The sequence below is a fragment of the Molossus molossus genome, unplaced genomic scaffold (assembly GCF_014108415.1).
Source record: "Molossus molossus isolate mMolMol1 unplaced genomic scaffold, mMolMol1.p scaffold_m16_p_15, whole genome shotgun sequence".
Taxonomy (NCBI): domain Eukaryota; kingdom Metazoa; phylum Chordata; class Mammalia; order Chiroptera; family Molossidae; genus Molossus; species Molossus molossus.
Window position 1 is genome coordinate 49,932,180 of NW_023425350.1, and position 16,734 is coordinate 49,948,913.

At 40.2% G+C, this 16,734-nt stretch overlaps 1 protein-coding gene across 2 annotated transcripts; it reads right to left on the reverse strand.

Moving 5' to 3' along the window:
* Window positions 1–645: 645 nt before the first annotated feature.
* On the reverse strand, window positions 646–15,474 carry CNRIP1 (cannabinoid receptor interacting protein 1). Of its 2 annotated transcripts, none has more exons than XM_036263095.1 (3): window positions 14,995–15,474; window positions 12,699–12,849; window positions 646–1,641 (listed from the first exon to the last, which is right to left on the reverse strand). In XM_036263095.1, exons 1-3 carry the CDS (start codon window positions 15,171–15,173, stop codon window positions 1,477–1,479), a joined length of 495 nt encoding a protein of 164 aa, XP_036118988.1. In that variant the 5' UTR covers window positions 15,174–15,474; the 3' UTR covers window positions 646–1,476. The 2 variants fall into 2 exon arrangements, with proteins under 2 accessions (XP_036118988.1, XP_036118990.1); XM_036263097.1 differs by having other exon boundaries at window positions 15,027–15,186.
* Window positions 15,475–16,734: the final 1,260 nt, after the last annotated feature.

Genomic DNA, 16,734 nt, shown 5'->3' on the forward strand with positions numbered 1-16,734 from the left:
GTGGAAAGGGTTTTGGTGCCAGCTGTCCAAACTCAGTTCCACAACAATCTGACTCTGTAATACTCCTATTAACCTTGCATATTCTTACATGAAGAGTTTACAGGGAGCAAATCCCCAAATCCCCAACTAACTTTCCCCAACACAGTAGGATTTGTGCTTCCCAGGTGAATACTGTTGCAAAGTAGTTTGTTCCTTTTCAAGAGGACGTTTCTTTCCTTCTTAGCGATTCATCCTCACACTCATGGAGGACGTAGGCTTTGTACCAGGTAGATAGTAGTGTCTGAGGAGCAGGCAAGGAGGTGTCCACCCTGGTATGAATGTACTGTTACAGCCCCACATCCTCAAGCTGCTCAGCTATATAGGCTGCTGCTGATGGAGTCACCATGGGAGGAAGAATGGAGAGAGGACAGAGACAAGCACTTTTTGATTGCCCACCATGTGCCCAGGCCCGTGCCAGCCCCGTTAGAGCTGGCTGGGGCATTCCGAGTAAATTGTCGGAGTTGATCTTTGAGTAAGTATGCTAATTCCAGGCCAGGTCTCTCCCCCTCACCTGCAGTGCAGGTAGAGACCCGAGGGGAACTGGCCCGGAGCAGAGGTCCACCTGCTGACTAGATACTGCCCAAATTAAGAAGGCAAGTCAGAGTATGATTTTCAACACCTTTATTAAGAAATATCAAAAGTTGATTACAGTTCCATACACAGTTTTACAAAGTTCAAGTGAAGGGGAGTGTAGGGGTGCCATCGATCTGCATGTTCGGATGCAGGGTAGCTTGCCAAAGAGATAACCCTGTAACTCCCATCACCTCCTTTTACAGGGGTCCACAACCATGCTTCCCCCTCTCCACAGCACAATACCTGAAGTCACGTGAAACAGTTTTAATACATTATAAATGCTTGTTAAATATTTCTCCTTCTACTTTGTCATCTTCCCTCCCTGGAAAAGCTGAGCAGTTTCTAGGAAGCACATTTGAGTCCCACCCGCTGCTGTTTGCATTACATGTTCACAAAGCCTGCTCTGCGAGCTGCAAAACATTGCGAGTCACATGTCACCACATCACACGTGGGAGAGAACCCACACACATTGTTATTTTCTATTTAACGGCTAACAACAAAGGGGAATCACTCCACTTAGAAACAGAACACCACAGTCATTCAGCGGAACCATTAAGTATGAGACACGCCTGCCAATTGCACTGAGGTCTCCACAAGCAGCCAACAGCATGACGGAGAACAAATGAATGCAGGGGCACCAACACAGGACACAGAAAGGGATCTTCTCAGGAGGGTACATCACGTTCTTTTGTCGGGGACATTGCATCAGAGGGGAATTACACTTTCAAAATAATCGGGGCTAGTAGGTCATTGGCACCGACGGGAAAGAGCAACGGTGTGGTGTGCCTTGGTGAAGGCTTGTGCTGGGTTATCTAAAAGTAGATTTCCGAAGCGATTGTCCAGCAACATCAGAAAGAGCCATCTTCAGAGGAAGGACTCCTTGTTCACCCACATGAGACTGCGTGTCTCGTTGGGCTTGCATTCATACTCAATGACCGAGAAGGGGCTGCCCCACTGGCAGTGATCCCGCTTATGGTAATTGTAGAACTTGACTTGCCACACCGTCTCGAAGGTCCCAATGTCAGTGAACTAAGGGAAGAGAAACACACCCCATAAAAACCTCATTCTGCCCTGAGCAATAGACAAGAGCCAATGTTAGTAAGGTCTTGCATCATCAAGGATAATCGATCAAGACACTGGGTTGGCAAAGCTTAGACTTTTACTTTAACAAACCATCTTCCTTTAGTACAGGAGAGATTTTCCTGAAAAGCTGTCTGTGAACCATTTTTCCTCTATAAAATCTCAACGCGTTGTGCGAATGGCATTTGTTGTCATCTTGTCTTTAATATAAATAATTCCGCAAATATATCTGTTTTCCAAATTTAATTTCTGGGAACCACTCATAGAACCTCAGAATTTTTGAGTTTGCCAGAAAGGGGGGTTGGGAAGAGAAGAGGGTATAATGTTTAATGGTTTTCTTTTAGTTTCTATTTCCAAAGACAGCTGTACAAAATAACATAAGCACAACATAAGATGCAATTGCCCTTCCATCATCAATTTTGATTCCAGGAAAAACAATTTTTATTGGAAGCACTTGATTGTTAAAGACCCTACTTTAACTTTCAGATATTATCTGTAAGTGTTTGTAAGTCAGGATCCATGCCCATACCTCAGGCTTTGATTACACCTTATCCAAAACCACATTTGAGTGCCTACTAGGTGCCTTAAACATATACAAATTTATATAAAGCATGATTCTCACTCTCAGGAAGTTGGCATTCTACTTTTAGAAGGTAGGCCCTGCAAATCCCTGCACAGAATTCTCCTGAACCTTAAGCACACAAGTCTCATGTAGCTGAGAAGAGGGCACAGAATACCCTAGAGGCCACTGGGCAGGTGGCCTGTGGGGTAGCCTGACCCTGCTACCACCTCCTGGAGCTATTTAGGGGATCTGGCATTACACAGCATGATGACTGTTGTTATTTTCTCCCCTGACCCTCCCTTGTCATGGGAGGAGACAGGGACTGACTTGGCAGGATTCTTAGACTTGTCAGGAGCCAGAAGACATAAAGGGGGAGGGCAGTGAGAAGTAGGAGCCTTATGCTTGTGGCTGCTACAGGAGGAGGGTGATCAGGTGCTTCCCAGATAGCTTTCCAAGATGCTCTCAAAATTATATCCTGCTCCATTGCCTCATCCTGCTAACTCGATTCCCAAAACAAGATGGATTTGGCTTTCCTTTGGGCAATTTGCTTGACTTGAAAGGGTGGATGATGTATCCAGAGCCCACAAATCTACTCCGGATAAGAAAATGAAGTATCTCTGTTTAGAGAGTCAAGGCTTAACACTGCATACAAGTTTACAGTGGTTTTATCCATAAAAGCCCCAGACTGGAATCAGCCCAAACGTCTCATCATTCACCTGATGATAGACAAGATTTGGCATATCTATAAAATAGCATTTTACTCAACAATAAAATAGGGCATACTGATTCAGGCAGCAACGAGGCTGGATCTGGATCTCAAAGACATGCCAAGCAAAATAATCCAGACTCCAAAGAATACCTACCGTATGAGTCTATTTATATAAAACTCACATATATATATATATATATATATATATATATATATATATATATATAATATATGTATGTATATAATATGTAGTGACAGAATATAATCTATGTTGACAGGGAACATCTGTAGTTACCTAGGGCCTGGGGTGGGAGGAAGAAATGATGATTGATGAAAATGTGCAAGAGGGAACTTTTTGGGGTAATGAAAATGTTTGGGATGGTGGTTATAGGAGTATATGTATTTGTTTGTCAAACTCATTAATCAGTGTGCTTAAAATCACTTTATTTATTGTATGTAAACTATACCTCAAAGTTGATTAAAAATAGAAATATTGCTTATTAGTGGGCTATAAGGAAATAGGCATTCTAAATACTGTCAGTGGAACTGAGTACAACAACATTTGGAGAGATAATTTGTATGAGGTTAAAGGTGTGAATATACTTGGGTTCAGCAATTCCACTTATGATTTTTCTTAAGAATATCACAGTGTTTAGAGTAATTAAAAAATTTGAACATCAAATATCCATCTTCAAGACATTAATTATGGTGCATCTAACATAATAAAATACTATGTAGCAATTCTAAATGTAAATATTTAATAAACTTTTTCTGATGGTCTATATTGTTACCTGAATTAAGCAGCGTACCAATGAAAATGTCTACTATTAATTCAATTAAAATTATAGATGTTAATATGAAATGCTGATAAAATGAGTTGGATTTTCTTCTATGTACTTATTTGTATTTTCCAAATTTAAAGAATAATTGTTACTTTTATAATCAGAAAAAAATGTCAAGCCAAACTGTAAGTATATACAAGTACTACCCAATAGTTAATATCCTTAATATAAAAGAGTTTTTGAACTAATTAGTAAGAATTATTAAGAACATTTAGATAAAACTGAAACACAGGTCATTAAAAAGGAAAAATGGCTAATATCTGAAGATATTCAAACATACTACTATTATTAATTTAAGCAATATATTATTGACCTATCAATTTTGCAAACATTTCTAAAGCATCCAACTGTAGGATAATACTATGAAAATGGTACATTATCCATATGATGGATTTATACGAGGTGGGGCAAAAATAGGTTTACAGTTGTATGTGAAACACAGACTTTATTCTTGTATCATTATTTAATTATTATATTATTTTCTACACAAACAACTGTAAACCTACTTTTACCCCCCTCCATAAATAACCATTAAACAGGAATTTAGGATTTTTAATGATGAGAGAAAGTGGTTAGAACAATGCCAACAGGAAAAAGATGGATAAAAACAGTTTATATAGAGTATGAGCTCAAATACATAAAATAAGATACATGGTGGGAATAATCAACAATAGAACTTTTAAGTAAAGAAACTGAGTGTTTTTCTATCTTTTCTACTAAAAATTTTTGGCAATAAATATGTTACTTTTATAATCAGAAAGAATATTTTAAATGGTGAAATGGATTTATCATCCCTGAAAAATTAACATATCTATTCCTCAAATCCAATGGATTTCATAAATTCTATTAAGGATACATATGTGCTGATGAAAATATTAAAAGTCTGTGCACAATAGACTACTGGAATAAGAATAAAGTGAAATCTCATTTTACAAATCATCAACACTTTTAAAGAGGGTTTATTATTATTTATTATTATTGACCAGCACAGAGCATTACACATTATAAGTGCAATTGAATTAAATTAAGTTATAAAAATATTTTACAAACTCTAGCTAATCTTTTGAGGGGAGCAACTTACAACCATGCTCAGTGGAAGAAACAATGCTAAGGCCTTTTTTTTGGAAATAGACAAAAGTTGGTTTAAAAAAAAAACAAACTAAGGTGATTATAATAACAGGTAGGAAAAGACTTATGTCTGAATAACCTTATGTCTCAATCAAAGAGTTCTCAGTAACACAAGAGACCAAAATAGAAATCTGCTGGCAGCAATAGTCATAGCTAAAGAAATGGCATATGAGGTGCTTCATATTCGGTTTTATTTCTCCTTTATTGATGTTGGATCCAAGGGCATGGTGTAGTAAACTTAACTGGTGCTAACTAAGCATATATTTTCCTCTTTATATGCCTCAGTTGTTTTAACTTCCCATTAGCCTTCTTCTTTCCTATTCTTTCTTCTGGCGTTCTATTTTCTGGGCATCTCACTACCTAGCTCAGAATTCCTTCTCCTCTGGCTAAGAACAGATGGCGTCTTAAAGGTGACATTCTTCTTGAAGAACTGAAACACTTACATAGGTTCTCTATTCCCTCCCAACCCATCTGTGCCTTCCAAGGAAATTTACCCAGGCAGGCTCCCTAGGTGATGCAGTTTATACACAGGTATAATTCTGTGCATTTGTATAGCACTGTATTTATTCGACACTTTCACATGTCATTCCACATGGGTCTTGTGATTGATTTTCACATCTCCACTTTATGGGTGTATGAACTAAGATTCAGAGAGGTTAAGTGACTTGCTCTTGGTTTAGACTAGGCAGCCAGCTAATAGGAGCAGGTCAAGAACCTAGGTTTCCTAATTCCTATCTAGGAACTATCATCACTGTGCCAAACTGTTTACATAAGCCAAAGAGCTAAGAGTGGATGATCAGTGTTTTCTTTTTTCTCCGTGAGTGAGAACATAAACAGATTGTCACCCTTGAATGCTTCAGGACACGCCTATGGACTGCATATCTGAAGTTCTCCAGTATTCAAGCCTAAATCCTCAATGTATTTGGAGGCAGGGCCTTTCAGAGGTCACGAGAGTGGAGCCCTCATGGATAGGATTAATCACTCGCTTTCTTTCTCTCTCTGCTTTCTCCCTACGATGTTACTGCAATAAAGCTGCCATCTGGGAACCTGGTAATTGGAAGAGCTTGTTTTAAACAATTTCTGAGATCTTACCACCACTTGGCCTAGAATCCCCAAAGAACTTCCCTATATTCACTATGCCACCCACCTCCACTGGAGACCGAAATTCACCAAGAATAAGGTCATTCAGAAAGGGGGTGGGAAGAGATTCACCAGAGAACTTCTATACATATATGCATAACCCATGGACACAGACAACAGTGCAGTGAAGGCTTGAGGAGGACGGGAGCAGGGTCAAGGGGGTCAAGGGGGGAAAAAGGGAGGGACAGCTGTAATACTTTCAACCATAAAGATACCTAAACAAGAAAAAGAAATCCATTGCCCTGGCCGGTTTGGCTCAGCGGTTAGAGCGTCGGCCTGCGGTCCGGAGAGACCCGGGTTCGGTTCCCACTAAGGGCGCGTACCTTGGTTGCAGTTTGTCCCCGGCCCTGGTCGGTTGTGCGGGTGGCAGCCACTCGATGTGTCCCTTTCACATCGATGTTTCTCTCTCTCTCTCTGTTCCTCTCTCTCCCTCCCACTCTACCTGAACAAAAAATGGAAAAATGTCCTCTGGTGAGGATAAAAAAAAAAAGAAGAAGAAAAGAAATCCATTGACTTGGGGGCACAGAATAAGTTTATTATAGTAAAAAAAATAAGACATTACTTCATTACTAAGCAAATTCAGTGTAAATAAGCATCTGTGACTTTTAGTGTGGTGTGACCTATTCATTCCTACTGGATTCCAAGGCCCTCGATTCCTGTAATACTTCAAGAATTAGTCAATATATGTTTTTCATTTCCCTTAGCTGAATAGATAGGACTACAAGTTGGGGTCTTATAAAGTGTTTCACTTTATCAGAAACTGTCAAACTTTTCCCAAGCGATGGTGCCCTTCTACCTTCCTACCAGCAACACGAGAGTTCCCGTTGCTCTGCACCCTCTCCAGGAGTTGGCATTGCTAAACCTTTTAATTAGCCAGCCTAGCAGTAAGAAAAAGGAAGGCAATAAAGAGCACAAGTCAATATAATAGAAAAGGAAAAACTTCAAATAAAAACTGTAAAGAAAAATCAGTATAACTAAAATCTGTATTTTTGAAAATGCCTTTAAAATTGATAACCTCTCAGCAAAACTGAGCAAAAAAAGGAAAACAAATTACCAATATCAGAAATACAAAAGACAACATTACATAGATCCTATAGACCTCCCATTAGGAACAACCTTATACCAACACATTTAATGAAAAGGACAAATGAAAAGATACAAACTTTTAGTAGACCTTTATCTACTAAAGAAATTTAGTTTGTTGTTAGAAATATTTTCAGAAAAAAAAATTCAGGCTCAAGAGTCTTCATTGATAAATTGAGACATTGAAGGGAAAAATATATAAATTATTTCAGGTAACAGAGGAAGGGACCCTTTTCAATTCATTTTAGGAAGCCAGTATTACCCTAATACCAAAACCTGACAAAGATATCAGAAGTAAAGGAAAATTACAGGTAAAAATTCCTCATGGACTTATAATAAAATTTGCTTATAATTTTCACTTGCTTGGGATATTAGTAAATCAAATCCAGCAATATATAACAAGGATAGTACATCAGGATCAAGAGAGATGTATCCTTGGAACTCAAGGATGGTTCAATATTTGAAAATGCATATAATTTATTATATTAACAAAATAAAGGAGAAAAACCATATAATGATATCAATGCATGCAGAAAGAGTTATTTGGCAATTCAACATTCATTCATGATAAAAACCCTTAGCAAACTAGGAATAGAAGGAAAGTTTTTCAATCTGATTAAGGGGCAGTAATAAAAACATATAATTAACATCACGCTCATAATAAGAGACTCAGTACCTTCCTTGTAAGATTGAAAAAAAAGACAGGGTTATCAGTCCCTAATACTCCTATTCAGCATTGTTATTAGAGGTCATAGCCTCCAACCTAAGGCACGAGGGGAGAAAAAGAGAAGTAAAGCTGTTTCTATTCACAGATGAACAACTTCGCTTGGAGAAAACATTAAGTAACCTAATAAAAAGCTACTAGAATTAATATGCAAATTTAGCAAGCTTGCAGAATACAATATGTATTTATAAAAACCACTGTACTTCAAACAGAAATACTAGCACTGAACAACTGGTATTGTTAAAATATTTCACCAATTTTGTAGGAGAAAACTGGCATTGTACTATTTGCATTTTTTAACAATAGTTAAGCCATTTTCCATATATTTATTGATCATTTGTATTTTTTTTGTGAATTGCCTATTTATGTTTTTTTTTTTAATCCTCACCCGAGGACATTTTTGCATTCATCTTCAGACAGAGCGGGAGGGAGAGAGGGAGGAAGAGAGAGAGAGAAACATCGATGTGAGAGAGACACATGGACTGGTTGCCACCCACATGACCTTAACTGGGCTGGGGACAAAGTGCAACCGAGGTACGTGTCCTTAGCAGGAACCGAACCCGGACTCTCCAGTCCGCGGGCTGACACTCTCACCGCTGAGATAAACCGGCCAGGGCCCTATTTATGTTTTTAAATTTTTTCATTCCCCATACAAATCTTACCAAATGACTAGACAGACCTGACATGAGGAACAACTTTTATATTTTTAAGTGCACATATACGGTTATCTCCCTCCACACACACAACCTCATGATAAGCTCAGATACCTTCTTCTTATTCCTACCAACTCCCACCAGTCTCCCACTGAAGAGGGCCAACCAGAGGGGGATATTATGATGATGTGTGCAGAAAAAATTCCATCTGGGCTCTCTCCTTGGCAGAAGTGGGGAATTCGTCATGTTAAAACACCAGTTGGAAAGAGATTAACCAAAGGATTTATATACATTTATGCATAGCCAATGAACACAGACAGTAGTGTGGTGAAGATCTGGGGTGGGGCAGGGGCTGGGAGGAGTGGGGCAAAGGGGCGGGGAATTGGGGGATATCTGTAATACTGTCAACAATAAAAATTAAAAAAATAAATAAAAACACAAGTCAGCATTGCTATTTGAAGTAGGGGTTCAGAGGTTTTGGAGCTGGGTATCACTTAATGAACTCCCAGTACCAGAGCCTATGAAATTATTTGAATAAAGAGATCACTGTCATTAATTTAAGTCAGATGGCATTCAACTACTTCCTAAGTTGAGCTTCATTTGGTCAGTGAAGGGCTGCGGAAAGTTACTAAGGGCAGCAGCAATGTCTGCATGGACAAGTAGCAAGTCAAGGCAACACAGCTTGGGAGACCACCCGTGTTGCAAACAACTTTCTCACCAATTGTAATTTGCCTTTTAATAAAAATTTAATTTTTTTAATGATGTTTGACAGAAATTTTATCTTGCATGTAATCCAAGTTTTTCATTTTTACCTTTGGATTCCTTCAACTCCTTTTAGATTTAGATTAATTCTTTTTATTTCAATTTTTTTTTTAAAGTAGGCATTTTACAGATAACCCCTTGATCCATCTGAAATATATTTTGGAGTATGGTATCAGGGAAGAACAACAGTGATGTTTCTCCCAAATAGCCAATTATCTCAGCATCATTTATCCAATGATTTAAAAATAAATGTAAAAACCTGTCTTTTGAAGTAACTTTAGACTCATTAGAAATTGCTCTGGTATACAGTTAACTCAGCTTGCCCTGCTTGATTCACCAACTGAACTGGATTTACTTGGACATCTCAAGACTTCCTTGTTACCTACGAAAGTATAGTTGTGTCTGTAATTTATAATACTTAAGCTTGAAACATTGGTGACAGAAGTCATAACATAGGGTAAAAGGCTATGTAGGCCTTTCATTATGAGGATGAAATTTGAACTTAACATTAGAGTTGCTGACTTGATCAGGAAATCTCTAATTTCAATAGCTTTTCTTAGACCACCTCTATTACAGATACGGTACAAATGCACAGCCAATGCTTATAGAGATAAATTTAAAAGACCTAAATAGAGATATCATATTTATATATTGGAAAGCTCAATATTAAAGTGTCAAATTCTCCTGGCCAGTGTGGTTGAGTGTTGACCTATGCACCAAGAGGTCGCTGGTTAGAATCCTGGTTGGGCACATGCTCAGGTTGTGGGTCCAATTCTCAGTGTGGGGCATGCAGGAGGCGGCCAATCAATGTTCTCTCTCATCGATGTTTCTCTCTCTCCCTTCCTTTCTCCCCAAAATCAATAAAGAAAAAATATTTTAAAAATAAATAAAAAGCGTCACATTTCTTCAAATTAACGCATAGTTATAATGCAAAACCAATTAATATCCCAATTTTGGGGAAAATTGACAATTCTGAAATCTATATGAAGATGCAAAGGGCCTAAAGTAGCCCAAAATGACTTTGAATAAACAAAGCTGGAAGATTTATGCAACCTGATTTAAAGACTACAGTACAGATCATGAAACAAAATTGTTTTGGCTCTTCTGGGTTTTTGCACTTCAAAATTTAGAAGACTGATAATTAAATATGTAAAGCAACCAGAATTCTCATACATTGTTGGTGGAAATATGAAATGGTAAAGCAGTCTGGGTATTTCTAATAAAGTTAAACATATACTTACTATGTGACTCGTCAAATCTCTTAAGTATTTACTCAAGAGGAATGAAAACATGTTCGCACTAAGATTTATACACAAATGTTGATAGCAGCTTTATTCATAATACCAAAAGCTGAAAACAACCCAGATGTCTGTCCATTTAAATAAACTGTAGTATATTCATACAATGGAATACTATTCAGTGATAAAAGAAACCCACTACTGACACATGCAACAAAATGAATGGACTGCAAGCACATTATGCTAAGTGAAAGAAGTCAGACACAACAGTATGATTCTATTTACATGAAATTCTAGAACAGTCAAAACTAACTTGTTGAGACAAAGAGCTCAGGGTGAGCTAGGATTGGGGGGATTGATTACAAATGGGCATGAGGGATTTTTTCAGATGACAGAAATGTTCTATATTTTTATTGGGGTGATGATTGTACAGTAGTAGCTATTTGTTAAAACCTATGTAACTGTACACTTAAAATTGGTTCATTTTATTATATGTAAATTTTTATCAAAGTTAATTTTAAAACCTTCAATGAATTCCTATAGGCATTAGGATAAATCTGAAAGCAAACAGGTCCCGTAACATCTATCTCCTACTTATCTCTCCAGCTTTATCATGAGCCATTCTCTGCCTCATTCTCTACCCCAGCCATGTTGGGCTTCTGTTACTCAAGAGAAAACATTATGCTCTTGATCTTTTTTTTTTTTTTTGGTACATGTCCCTAGCAGAACCGAAACCCGGGACTCTCTTGACGCTCCAACCACTGAGCCAAACCAGCCAGGGCGAATATGCTCTTGATCTTAGTAGTTCCTCTTTCCTACATGCTCCCTGTTCCCTGGACTGTTATTCATTCCTTAGTTCTTCCTTAAGAAAGCCATCCTCAAAATCTTACTAGGATAAGACCCCTGGTATGTGCTTCACAGGAACCATTATTTTTTCACTACACTTTATATAATAATACAATAATAACTTGCTGCATTATAGATAATCATGTATAATTTGTTTTACTCCTCTAGAAACTCCATAAAGCTAGGGATACCTATTTTATTTACCACTCTTCTCCCAGTAACAAATATATAGAAAATCCTCTATATAGAAAATATTTGATGACAAACCAAGAAAATTAAAAAAAAAACAAACATTTAAGCCGGGCTGTTGTGGCTTAGTGGATTGAGCGCTGGCCCATGGACTGAGAAGTACCACTTCAATTCCTGTCAGAGCACATGCCCAGGGTTGTGGGCTGGATCCCCAGTAGGGGCCATGCAGGAGGCAGCCTATTGATGTTTCTCTCTCATATAGATGTTTCTGTCTCTCAATACCTTCCTCTCTCTCTCTAAAAAAGAAAACAAACAAAGAATAAAAACATATTTTAAAAAATTAATAAAATAAAAATCTAAAAATTTTAAATAAAATATGAGTATATTGAATTTAGCAATGTATTAAAAAATGATACATGATGTTTAGGACTTATTTTAGAAATAAAGCTATTTTAGTATTTGAAAGTATACTATATAATTGTTACATTAATATATCAAAAGAGATAAATTATCTTCAGAGATGGGAAAAGGAATTAGATGAAATTTCAAAAACCTCCCAACTTAAAAAATACTTCTTAGTGAACTAGAAAAAGGGTATATGCAACAGTGTAACTCTAGACTCAAGGATACCCTTTATCATCGCTAGCATGCAAAATTATTCTAGAAACATTAGCCAATGCAATAAGGCAAGGAAAAAAAGTCAGAAAATGACACAGTTATATGTAGATTATGACTTTCTATCTGAAAAACACAATATCATTAACTGAAAAACTTTAGTATGCAAGTTCAGTAAGGTGGCCAGTTACAAAATACATGAATACATATTATAAAAGCAATGTATTTAAAATAATACTGGCATAAGAATAGGCAGATCAATGGAATAGATTAGAAAGTGTAAAAAGAGCCTTAAATTTTTCCCCATAAAAATTACTATGAAACTGACTTTTGGAGAAGTATGGATTATTTAATTATATTGGGACATTATGGACAAATAGATTCTAATATGCCACCATACATTTAAATAATATTTCATTTTATATCTTTTCTTAAGGGGAGATAGTGATTGTTTTCTTTTCTGTGGTTTCCATTTTGCCCAAGCACTACACTCTATACCCCCAAGCAGGTCTTACCGGCATGGTGATCTGGATGGGTTGTCGTTCTCCACTCTTGGTTGGGGCCACACCTTCTGTATCATATGTGCCTGTATAAACAACTCTGTCCCCATCAGGCTCTTTCGACTTCAGTTCCAGTGGGACAACCACGCCACCAATGGAAATGTTCCTGCAATGAACTTGAGTTGAGCACATATGATAGGAATTAGCTTAGGTACCCTCCTTTCCTGGTCTTTACTACAACCTTAGGCAGGAACCCTACGGGGTGTGGCTAAAAGAGACATTATGATGTGGTAGAAAGTTCTGAAAGTTCAAGAAGCTTGAGTTCTCCAACTAACCAGTCATGTGACCTTAGACCAACTACTTAATCTCTCTGGACTGACAGTACTCTCATCTACTGTATCAGTGGTCCTCCTCTTTAGTTTCTTGTGTGTGTGTGTGTGTGTGTGTGTGTGTGTGTGTGTAGCTATTAAAAACTTACCTATATCCAGCCCCATTCCAAATTCCAGAGAAGGATTCAATTGGTCTGGGGTGTGGTTTGGGCACTGGTAAATTTTTTAAAGATTCTCTAGGTGATTCTAATGTGTAGGTAAGGTTGAGAACCACTAAACTAGTTCTCTAATGATTTTTTCTGTTCCAACAACCAGTGGTCCCGTGAGTTGGGTATTCTTCCTCAAGCCAGCCACACCACCAGAAATTCTCACAGGCATCATTTTTTTGTTAGGGTAATTGTTCTCAAAGAGTACGCCTGAACTAGCAATATCAGCATCACTCGTCAACCTATTAGAAAGCAAATTATTAAGCCTCACTCTAGGGTGGGGCTCAACCATCTGTGTTTTAACAAGCCCTCTAGGTGATTCTGATGTACACTCAAGTTCAAGAACCACTGGGTTAGGGCACTGAAATCCCCTTGATAAAATTAAAGTGTAACTAGAAAAAATATTTTTGTCATTAATCCAAACTCATTTGTAGATTAGCTTGAAAAATAGAGAACCACCCTTAAGAAAATGGCATATAGAACAGATAACTTGAGAGAAGAGGTTGCCTGGAGAGAAGGGAAAGAAAAAGTCTGGATCACATGGAGATGTACAAAACATTGGGAAATGTGAGAGTAATGGATCTGTAGAACTATGGGTGATGCTGACTAACAGATGGACCAGGGGCACCAGAACAAAACCCAGGTTTAGTCCTAGGTCCTTGAATTAGGGCCTGCCATCTAGAAGGCCAATACAAGTTTATTAAATTAATGACTATGGATGGACACTTAAGCTGTAAAAGATGTCTGGTTAGATTCAAAGCACTCCCCCACCCTACCACCCCCAACTCAGTATATGATATAAATGCTGGTTATTTCCTCCTTCCATGCTAGACTTCACATCATGCTTAGGTGGAGGCCGAGAGGTAAAGGACTCCACCCCTGGATACTTCCCCAAAAGCTTTGAACCCTCCCACATTGCCTTTCCAGCTCGAGGTCTACAAGGTGCATCAACTGTGGTAGCAGGAAAGAGATAATCCCTGCCACAAATAAACTAAAACAAACAAACAAAAACAAACAAACCCAACAAAAAACAAAAAACACCAAAAAAAAGAAAAAACAAACAAACAAACAAAAAACCCAAACCCGTCTTTTTGTTGTAAGGATGTTGCTAATCCCAGGAACCATCACCTGAGTTGAACAGACAACTCAGGAGAAAAAGAAAAACACCAGGCACAGAAAACCATCAAACTAGGCCAAGCGGAGGAGACTGCAGCTCCTCCAGCCCCGGGGTCCGCAGCCACCTAAGTGCAGATGGAGGAGTGGGGAGCGTCCTCAGACAGCTACAATAACCACCCCAGCCCCGCTTTTACACATCATTCCTCAGAATTTCTCCCTCCTCGAGCTCCGGGGCAGACCGAGGCGGGACGCCACGACCCGGGAGAAGAGGACCAGGACTGCGGAAGGCGAACCCCGTGGCGAGCTGCTCCCATTCGCAGCACCCCGGCCGCCCGAGGGTCCCCGAGTATGGCTGGACAGAAGGATGAGAAATTTACAGGTAAAAAACAAACAAACAAACAAAACCCTAAACCCCTGGATTCCTGTAGCTGTTTTAAACATCCCACCTCTCGATGGGTGGGGGAAGCCAAAATAGAGGAAAGACACGCGTCAAGCAGAGGAGAAGACCAAGGGGAAAAGGGACTTCTGACCCCACCTCCGGATCCCGCTGGGTGCGGCGCGAGCCAAGAGGGGCCGGGGAGGCTGAGGCGTCCCGGGGGCCTCGGTCCTCTGCACGTACCCCAAGGGGGCCGGGCACCCGCCGCGCGCACCCGCACTCACTCGACCTGCAGCGTGTTGGGCTTAATCTTCACCTCCACCTTGTAGGAGGAGCCGGTGAGCAGCTTAATGGTGCGGTTCTGGCCGAAGCGCTGCCCGTCCACCTTGAAGAAGACCGGGCCATCATTGGGCTGGATGCGCAGCGCGATGGAGAGGCGCACCAGGCCGGGCAGGTCCCCCATGGCTGGGCGCAGGCGGGCCGCGGCGGCTCCGGGGGGAGGAGGACAGCGCGGGCTGAGACCGAGCCGCGGAGCGCGGTGGGCGGAGAGGAAGCGCAAGTAGGCAGGGGGAGGCGGAGGGGCGGATGCCGTTAGTAGCCCGCACCGTCTCGGCAGTCCGCACGGGATTTTGAAGAGCAGCCCCTGAGGCTGTGGCCTCCCGCCCCACTCCGCCAGGAAGCGTGCCTCAGGGACAGCTGCGAGGCCCCGAGCCTCCCCATCCCCCTGCTCCTCGCGCTGCGCCCTCGGCGCAACCGTGGGCTCGCTCCAGCCTGCCAGCCGCCGGTAGGTCAGCGCAGCTGGGAGCGAGAGAGTTAAAGCTGTTTACGCACCACAATCCCCTGCAGCTAGGGGCGAGGAGAATATTTAGGCTCCTCCTAGAGCCGCGCGGTTTGGTCGAGGGAGAGGATTGGGAGGAAGGGAGTAGATACTGGGGTTCAGCGACACTGCATTAAGAAGCTCTCGAGACCTCGGAATCTGGATGCGTCTTAGGTCAGCAAAGGGTTGTGGACACCACTGATTGCGGATGTGGCTCCCGGCAGGCAGGAGTAGGCTGAGTGGCGAAAGGGAGACTGGAAGCGAGCGGGGCAGGAAACCGCTAGCCAGCGATTTAGATTTCAGGAAACAGGAGTCTTTCCAAAGCTTAGAGGAAGTGGCTGAGGGAAGGCGCAATTCATTCTAATGTGGACTTCAAACTACACTGAATTGAGAACGTGTGCAAGAACAAGGGCAAGAAAAAGAAAAAGAAAATAAGCAATACTCAAGGAGCTACACGTTCTGTGGTTGTGTATTTTAATTATGCATATCCCTGTCTCAAGAATGACACTGTGTAATGAATCACACACATATATTTACAGATCCTGATGGATGAGCTATTAACCCTGTTAATAGGGGATCCTCAATAAAAGATTATTGGCAGAGCACTTGGTCGGACACTGCAGAGTTTAGATTTGCATATCAAGGCGGAAGTCGGTTGACAGACCCGGATTTTGACAGCAAGGAGAGACCAAGAGTATTAGAGCTCTACTGGGAATGGCTTCAGATAGCGAAGAGTAAGCTTCTGCTTCAGCACCACCTAGGTGGATAGTACCGGGGCCGGTGAACACACCTGGGGAATAGAGAAGCGGTTAGTAAGGAGGAGGGGCAGGAACCAGTCTGTTTGGTATTATTTGTTCACCCAGGTTGGTACTGCTTTTCTCTAGAAATAACATTATTTGGAAAGTGATTATTTCCTACATTATTCCAGAAAAATAAGTTAACTTTAACTCTCATTCCAGAAGTTTGTTTGCAATATTCCCTACACTATTCTGAATGGTATTCAATTCTGTAGCGCTGCAGAATTTTGTGTGATTGCTTCTCTAACATTGAGCAGGTTTGCTAATCACACCAAAGTTGCTTATATAATGTGTTTTGGTTCTTCAATAAGACTTTGCTTCTTCAGATCACCAAATAATATCTATTATAGTGTCTTCTGCAAAGGAACCCTTCAAGTATTTGCTAATTTAACCAAGTTGTTCCCTCTTGA